At 50.3% G+C, this 9389-nt stretch overlaps 1 protein-coding gene across 1 annotated transcript; it reads right to left on the minus strand.

Moving 5' to 3' along the window:
- Positions 1–204: 204 nt before the first annotated feature.
- Positions 205–8953, minus strand: scrt2 (scratch family zinc finger 2). Its single transcript, XM_034080090.2, has 2 exons — positions 8452–8953; positions 205–1925 (listed from the first exon to the last, which is right to left on the minus strand). Exons 1-2 carry the CDS (start codon positions 8627–8629, stop codon positions 1081–1083), a joined length of 1023 nt encoding a protein of 340 aa, XP_033935981.1. The 5' UTR covers positions 8630–8953; the 3' UTR covers positions 205–1080.
- Positions 8954–9389: the final 436 nt, after the last annotated feature.

The following is a 9389-nucleotide window of genomic DNA, read 5'->3' on the forward strand; positions in this document are numbered from 1 at the left end:
ATGCCAGGCCTCATATATAATTGTGTGTGCACACGTGCGTACATTACGTGTGTGTGTGTTTGCATACATGTCTGTGTGTGTGTGTGTGTGTGTGTGTGTGTGTGTGTGTGTGTGTGTGTGTGTGTGTGTGTGTGTGTGTGTGTGTGTGTGTGTGTGTGTGTGTGTGTGTGTGTGTGTGTGTGTGTGTGTGTGTGTGTGTGTGTGTGTGTGTGTGTGTGTGTGTGTGTGTGTGTGTACACTACCATCTACAGTCTGTATTTGGGGGAAGGTTGTCTGATTGTAGTTTCTGTGGACGATTAGCTACTGTGCAGGGAAGAAATCCAGCATCTTTTGAAATTGTCTTTGCCATAATCATCAGAGTTTCTTCACGTAATCTCAGTGAAAATATTGCTTTCTAAAAAAAGGGAAGGAAAAAAGGCATGGAGGGCAGAGTGAGCGGGTTATTGGTTTGTGACCCGACAACTAGTCCAGTTACCAGCTCATAGAGTCCTACAGTGAACCAGGAAAGGTCGAATATACCACCAGGTGTTATGTTGGAAATGTATAGTAGGGTCCCCAGCACATAGAAACTGCCGGATGATAACCTGCTTATATTGGGCAATTTGCACAATTAGCATACATTGTGTTAATTAGCATTACAGCCCACTCTATGTGGACAATAGTTACAAAATGGCTTGGCCGATTTTGACAATGTTGGAGTGGTTTTAGAGGTAATTGAGGATGCTGAATCCATTTCTGACATATGCAGGATCCACAAAGTTAGTTTTAACTAGAAAGTGGCCATGTTTGGGCTTATTTTGGTGAATTCTGGGTCAATGTTGAAGTCATGTGGCGCTGGGTCATTAGGATTTGACAGATTGATTTCTATTTGAAAGGATCCACAGTAGAAGTAATGTTCATTTTGTGCTGTCTATATCCAATGGTCGCAACACTACTTATGGTCGTCCCGATCAGGTGCGGCCCGTACTAAACATTTCTAACATAATACTTAAGGTTACTCTTTCACATTTCCCGGTTCCCAGTGCTGGCAACTAAACTAAACAGGGGTTCAGGTTTCATCTTCCTCATCGCGGTTTTAGTTTAGTTTTCTGATCCGGAGTCTTCGTCGTCGTCTTCTTCGTCCGCGGAGCCCTTGAAGCAAGCCGACTCGTAGTGCTTGTTCAGGTAGGACTTGAGGGCGAAGGTCTTATTGCAGCGCTTGCATCGGTAGTGCTTGAAGGCAGAGTGTGTTTGCATGTGAGCACGGAGGTTCGATCGGTCGGCGAAAGCTTTGCCACAGTGTGCGCAGGCGAAGGGCTTCTCCCCCGTGTGGGACCGCTTGTGACCCTGCAGCAGCCACGGCCGGCTGAAGGCCTTGCTGCACACGTCGCACTTGTGCTTGAGGTCGTGGGTGAGGATGTGCATGGCCAGCGCCGGCATGGACACGTACACCTTGTTGCAGGTGGGACACTTCCTGGCCATCTTGCTGTCGAGGCTTCGATGCGTCTGCTTGTGTCGGCTCAGGTTGGAAGACGTGGCGTACGTTTTACCGCATTCGTTGCAAGAGTGGCGAGCCGTTCCCGTTGCTAATCCCGTTCCCGATCCTTTCTCCGTGGAGCTGCTGCCTCCGTTAGCGCTGCTGCTCCTCGACCCGCTGCCACCGCCACGACTTTCCGAGTCCGCCTTTCTTCTGGAGCGCCCGTCGGAGATGAAGAAGGCATCCATGGTGTAGCCCTCGTCCAGCGCCTCAGACTCGCCGCTGTAGAAGCCGCTGGCCGTCATGCCGGACTGCGGGCTGTCGGGCTGCTTCAGGTCGGGGTCGCAGTATTCCTCGCCGCCGCTGCTCACCTGCGAGTACAGCGGGTCGGACACCGGAGACGCCAACTTGGGCTCCATCTTCTTCTCCCCCTGATATACGGATGGCGTGATGTAGTCCTGGATGTAGCCTGAGAGAGAGACAACACACTTTTAATTCCCTATTAAAGGTAATTTATTATGCAAAATCCACTTTTTCATGTCTCTTCTACATCGACATGTATCTCTCTCTTTTTGATCCATTTTTGGCCACTTTGTGATGTCATAACGGTATTTTGTCTTGTGTAACCATTAGCCAATCAGCAACCAAGGTAACCCCCCCCCCCACCTCATCACCTGAATCTCCTCCTAGAGCACCATTGAGTCCTTATTTTCATCTAAAGTAACAGACAGAGAATCAGCACTTTGGAAACAGGGCTAAAACAGAGGGGATTATGGGTAATGCTACAATGATCTGTTTGGTGTTTCAGCCAATCAGAGACAGGCTCTGGATATATCTGAGCCCTGATGAAAAACAGTATAAAAGGGACCTTTTAAAGTCATAATACTTGCAAAGCAGAGCAGCGGCAGTTTTCCAATTATAGTCCATCATCCCGTTGATCGTGAATCAAACAGGTGCATCGTTTTCTGCTCTCACACGACCAGCACTTTGTATATTTCTGTATAAATATATCCCTTTAGTCCAAACAAGGGCACCTCGAATTATGAAAACACAAGGTTCAATGTGAGATAAGCTGAGCGAGCTAACGAGGCGACACAAATACATTCATAAGAAGTCAAAATACAGTTGAAATGGATCTCAAATTGGAGGAGGGCTGACCCCTGACCCCTGACCTCTAACCCCTGACCATCGTATACAAGAAAGCAAGCAGCCGACCATGCTACCCTTAAATCCTCTTAAACATCATCTCAACATTCCCATTACACCACGAAACCCTCCCGTCTTTATCCACTTCCAGATCCACCTTTGACCCTTCTGGAAAGTCTCCTCAAACCCCCAACTCAATCAGAGTCAAAGACACACGGAGTGATCACATGAGGAGTTGACAACCGAGCCATTGGCCGGGCGTGGTGACGGAGAAGGACGCGCCGACATGCCGGTGATTACATGGTTATGGTGTTGGATGATTGCCCCGTGTAAAAGCACTGAGTGGCGGCGCTGAGCTAATTGCACTGTTCCAGAACTCCCGGGTTCACATGGCGCAGTGATGCAGGGACACATGTCGCACTCGATAATAGCTCATCAAAGCAGGAAGATGCATGTCAAAGCCGCTCGCATTGATTACACCGTATTCTCCGTTTACAGCACGCCAGTCTTCGAAGGATGCTCGTTTCTACTCCGACTGCAAAGCCACATGGCGATTAGCGAAAGATCAAACGGGAAATAGCCCTTCCTAGTTCCTCAGCATCCAAGATAATGCCTTTGTGTCATCCAAAGCCCAAATATCCCCTTTGATATGATGGACAGCGGGTAGGCTCCATCTCAACATACTTTCTGGTTAGCTGACCCGTCGTGGCACCGCTTCCATTTCTTATACGTTACTTTTGCAACGTGTTTTATACGTGACAGAACAGGATGCATACTAAAGCCAATGCTCGTTTCGACTCCAACTGCAACCGACCTGATGATACGTTTCAAGATCAAACGGGAAATAGTCCTTCCTCGTTCCTCAGAATCCAAGATAATGCCTTTACGTCATCCAAAGCCCAAATATCCTCTCACTACGTCACTAGACACACACACACACACACACACACACACACACACACACACACACACACACACACACACACACACACACACACACACACACACAGACGGTTCTGGACCAGGTGGTCGTTCCAGCTGAACATCCTGCAGGACTTCATGAGACTTGTCCAGGCTCCCAGCAGCAGGGGGGCTTACATGGCACAGAGCATGATTTCAGAGAGATATATCTCCGCTGGCATGCCCCCCCCCCGAGCAGCCCCCCATGTCCCCCCCCCCGAGCAGCCCCCCATGCCCCCCCGAGCAGCCCCCCATGCCCCCCCCGAGCAGCCCCCCATGCCCCCCCCCCGAGCAGCCCCCCATGCCCCCCCCCCGAGCAGCCCCCCATGCCCCCCCGAGCAGCCCCCCATGCCCCCCCGAGCAGCCCCCCATGTCCCCCCCCCCGAGCAGCCCCCCATGCCCCCCCCCCCGAGCAGCCCCCCATGCCCCCCCCCCCGAGCAGCCCCTTTAGTGCCAGAGCTGCTAAGAGGCTTGCTGGCAGCTCAGATGCATCCGAACACAAGTCACTGCGGAGCCGCCTTGAAGCTCCCGGCCTCCGGGGTGTGTCGGCTGAACACACGAGCGTCAGCCGGAGGAAGAGTGCATGAGAGCCATTCCTGAGCGCAGTGGAAACGAGCTGTTGACGTCTTTGTAATGAAATTCTAACTTTTGGACTGATCAATTATCATAATGTAAAACAGCTGGTAAAGAGAGGGGAGAAAGTGCAGCGAGGAACAGATCAGGTATCTGCGACACACACACACACAGACACACACGCACACAGACACACGCACACACACAGACACACACGCACACAGACACACGCACACACACACACACACAAGCACACACACACACACACACACACACGCACGCACACACAGACACACACACACACGCACACACACACACACCACACACACACAGACACACACACACACACACAGACACACACAGACACACACGCACACAGACGCACTCACACACAGACACACACACGCACACACACACACACACACACACCACACACACACAGACAGACGCACACACACACACACGCGCACACACACACAGACACACGCACACACACACACACACACACACACACACACACACAGACACACACACACACAGACAGACACACACACACACAGACACACACACACACACGCACACACACAGACACGCACGCACACACACGCACACGCACACACAGACACGCACACACGCACACACGCACGCACACACAGACACACACACGCAGACACGCAGGCACACACGCACACACACACGCACACAGACACACACAGACACACACACACACACACACACACACACACACACACACACACACACACACACACACACACACACACACACATACCATGTATACATCACTTCAGGGGACATTACATTGACTTACATGCATTTCCTGGAGACTTACCCTAACCCTAACCAAGTCTTCACCCTAACATTAATGATCCCCCTCATGGGGACCTCCATTTTGTCCCCATGAGGGAGGCGAGTCCCCACACGTGACTGTGTAAACAGATTTAGGTCCCCACAAGTATAGTAATGCTAGGACACACACACACACACACACAACACACACACACACACACACACACACACACACACACACACACACACACACACACACACACACACACACACACACACATAGACACAGGCACACACACACACACACACACACACACACACACACACACACACACACACACCACACACACACACACACACCACACACACACACACACACGCGCGCACACACACACTTTATCGAGCCTGATTGCTAATGTGTTGTTTTGTGAAGAGGGGGGGGGGGGTCACCTGTCTGCAGTTCAAGTGCCTTCAAGAAAACAGGCCATTAAGAAATCCAGTGAAGTGCTCTCTTACCACACACACACACATACACACACACACACACACACACACACACATACACACACACACACACGCAAGCACACGCACACACACTGATTTAAACTGCGCAGCTGGTGTGTGTGCGACGGAGCGCAGCGTCAAACTACTAACACTGTCTTTTTAAAAGCTCAATTCAGATGAAATTCCCTCGGCTTCAGCACTCTCCTGCTTCACAGTCACGGCATGCAGGTTCCATATTTAAATCCAAAGGCTTTATTTTCACACGAGCCGCACTGGAAAGTCCCAGGCTCCTCCAGCGATGCAGCACACACACACACACACACACACACACACACACACACACACACACACACACACACATTACACAATAAGAACAGGGCAAGAAGAAACGGAGTGGAATGAGAGAGGTCAACTACATACACGTAAAGAATTCATACAATAATCTAAGAGTAGGGGGAGTAGAGGAAGGCGTCTGTGTACATGTACCTGGAATACGATATGAAATACTGCACAGTGACATCAAACACTGCTCATTGTAGTGATACATGACGATAGATGTATACGGGATGTAACACAAGTTGGGCCATTGTTTCTCCAAAGCATCCATTTCACGCTAAATCTTTTGTTTTTGTATTTATTATAGAAGCACCATGCATACAAAACATTAATCCCAGCAAAGCGAAGAGATGCCAGATTATAGCTAATGGCTCATTTCCATCTGTGGTCCTCAGCTCAATACATTAATACATAGTACACTTGAAATACACGGTCCCTCAAATAATTACAAAGCCTGATTTAAATTCAGGTTACGAACATACCACTTAGTACACTTCAAATACACTTAAATCCAATATCTAAGATATAGTATGACGATACAGTTCAAATAAATAAAAAACTCAAATCTACAAAAAGTCTTAAAAATAGAATAAATTGCAAATAAAATAACGATAAAAAACATATATTCAGAGAGTTTCTAAACCCTATATAAATACACAGAATAAATACAAATACACTGTAGTACACGTTAGTAAAACAGGCTCCCTTGTACACTGTGCAGAAGCTTTAGATGAAAAGTGTAAAAGGTGAGATGTGGTTTTGTGAATGAGCGCCGCGTTGTTTACTATCCGCGTGAAGGTCAGGCTCTGGCTCATGGGCTCATGGCGGCCCTGATGCAGAGTAAGCATGTAATTAATGGAGCCTCTCAGCCTCCTCTTTGTTGTTCCACAGACACTCGAGTCAAATGTCTCCACAAAGGGGGGGGGGGGGGGATCTCCCGGCTCGGTGAAGAAGTGCTGATGTGAGGCTTTTTCAGCCACGCTCTCCTCTCCCTCTCTCTCTCCCTCTTGCTCGCTCGCTCGCTGCCGTTCTTGTTTTATTTCTCGGGGACTCGGAGGTCCTTTTGTTCAAATGAAATGGCTTTTGTCAACACCGATGTAGTGCCTTTTCATAGTCTCGGCTTGAATGGGATAACGCTTATTGTTCGGGGTGTTGAACAAAAGACTCGGGAACAAAAGGAAGTGAGAATAATGGTGGAGTCAGTGAAAGGTATTTTTAGAGATGCGTGTTCTTGCTTCTCGCCACGTCTCCCTCCAGACGCTGTTCGGCAGCAGCTTGTTGAATAGCAGGTGTTCACAGCGCCGCGAGGAGACGTTGGCGTCCGGCACGTCCACTGGCTGTGTGTGTTCGGGTCTGCACGTAGGAGTGGGTTGTCCTTCCGCTGGCTTGAGTCCATTCAGCTGTCAGTTGGTTTAAAGATAAGTAATTGGCTTTATAGTCAAAGGAAGCGAGAGGAAGAAGGACCCTTAAGGCTTAATAATAATATACCACAACATCTAAAGACATTTCCTTTCCACTCTGCTTCTGCGTGCACCGTGTTGCGTTGCTACTTTATTGTCCATTGCATCTGTTGGACACGTGTCTTTGGCGCTTTGCTAATAAGACAAAATAACACTCATAATATTCAATTCATCAAGTCAAACGAGGGACATTGCGTCTCTGAGTGGCAGCCGTACAGACGCGGTGTGTCCTTCAGCTGGTTTGAGTCCATTCAGCTGTCAGTTGCTTTAAAGATAAGTAATTGGCTTTATAGTCAAAGGAAGCGAGAGGAAGAAGGATCCTCGAGGCTTAATGATATGTAATAATGTCCCAACAAACCACAACAAAGACACATTGAAAGTCCTCTTGCACTGTGTCTCGCATGTGTCCCTGCTGGAGGACGCTGGGACTCCAGGATGCGTCGCTCCTGATGAAGCTCCGACTCTTCGCCTTTCGAACGTGGCCACAAAATGGAAGCTTTAAATCTCAGCGTGTTGACCACAGCGATGTGTACTGTACTCCCCGCGTCACATGACCTCACTGCTGCCCCAAGCTCTTTCTTGTCCTCCCCCCCCCCCCCCCCCCCGGCGGCGGCTTCCTCTCCTCTGCACTGTACAGTGTGTTGACGTCTCTCGTGGCGGCGATAGGCCTGCGCGGATGAAACTCTAACCCCTGCTAGTTTTCAAATGCCCGGAAGCGAGAGAAAGATGTAGTGCAGCAGCGATGGGGGTGGGGGAGGCTGAGCACGCTCCAGTTGGACGGGGGAGAGAGGGGGGAGTCGTGATGGGGGAGTCAAGGACAATAACAGCTAAGGACAAATGCATCATCCGATACTCATCTCTCATATTCATGAATCTTTTAGTCCGGAGATGCTCGGAGTGTGTGTGTGTGTGTGTGTGTGTGTGTGTGTGTGTGTGATACGTAACTCTGAACACACACACGTTTTGGGTCCCTATTTACATAAGCTAATCCGCGGCGCTGACCTGGATTGTGTCTGTGCGTTGCCGGAGTCAAAAAACAAAAGTCTGGGGGCAGCGCGTGGGGGTGGGGTGCAACCGGAGGGGATTACACCCACAACACATCGGTCCCATCTCACAGTAATTCCCACAGAAACGTGCACCCCGACACACACACTACAGAGGATGCGAGAGGTGTGTAAAGTGAAACACTGGAGGTATTTCTGAACTCACCATTTTCACTGAGCCGGACCCCGAGGCTGGTCGCCGAGTCCGTGAGGGAGCGAGAGAAAGTGAAGGAGTCGTCCAGGTGGTGGTGGTGGTGGTGGTGGTGGTGGTGGTGGGACGAGGACACGTTGGACGAAGAGAAATCATCAAGCTTGATCTTCTTCACCAAAAATGAGCGGGGCATATTTCAATGGGTGAAAAAAACACAGAGCGGAGAAAAACGCATGAGAGTAGAAAAGAAAGAGCCGCTGGAGGGAAGGAGCACGCGGTGTAATCCTCAACGCGGAGACCCCGAAAACACGAGGTGAGGAAAGAGAAAGAAAGAGGCTGACGGCGACGCGGTGCGAGACTCTCTGCCTCCCCCAGCTTCCCCCCGGAAAAACAAAAAAATAAAAAATAGCGGCGTTCCTGTTCAGCACTGGATAGCTCCTGTGATGCAGCAGCTTCAGGGAGAGAGGGAGAGACACAGAGAGAGAGAGAGCGGGGGAGAGAGAGGGGAGAGACACAGAGAGAGGGAGAGACTCTGTCAGACTAGCTGAGATCAGCGATCACGCAGCTTTTATACGGGGAGATCAGGTGGTCCGCGAAATGGAGCTGCTCAGCTTTAATCCATCAGACGTCCCCGGGGACACACATCACATTACGACTGAACCGTCTGTGCATTCAGACACAGCCAGACCCCCCCCCCCCCCCCCACCAGGAGGAGGAGGAGGAGGAGGAGGAGGAGGAGGAGGAGGAGGAGGAGGAGGAGGAGGAGGAGGAGGAGGAGGAGGAGGAGGAGGAGGAGGAGGAGGAGGAGGAGGAGGAGGAGGAGGAGGAGGAGGAGGAGGAGGAGGAGGAGGAGGAGGACAATGGAGATGTGGATGAGAGCACATTCAGTGTCCTGGCCCCCATTGTTTTCAGATGAAGTGGCACAGTTCATGTTTTCTCCCTCATGTCACCGT

The sequence above is a fragment of the Pseudochaenichthys georgianus genome, unplaced genomic scaffold (genome assembly GCF_902827115.2).
Source record: "Pseudochaenichthys georgianus unplaced genomic scaffold, fPseGeo1.2 scaffold_871_arrow_ctg1, whole genome shotgun sequence".
Classification (NCBI taxonomy): Eukaryota; Metazoa; Chordata; class Actinopteri; order Perciformes; family Channichthyidae; genus Pseudochaenichthys; species Pseudochaenichthys georgianus.

Excerpts from the sequence above, each read along its gene's own strand:
- scrt2 (XM_034080090.2), bottom strand. The coding sequence starts at position 8,629 with ATGCCCCGCTCATTTTTGGTGAAGAAGATCAAGCTTGATGATTTCTCT. Across the intron at positions 1,926-8,451 it reads GGTCCGGCTCAGTGAAAATG|GCTACATCCAGGACTACATC; the intron begins GTGAGTTCAGAA and ends TCTCTCTCTCAG.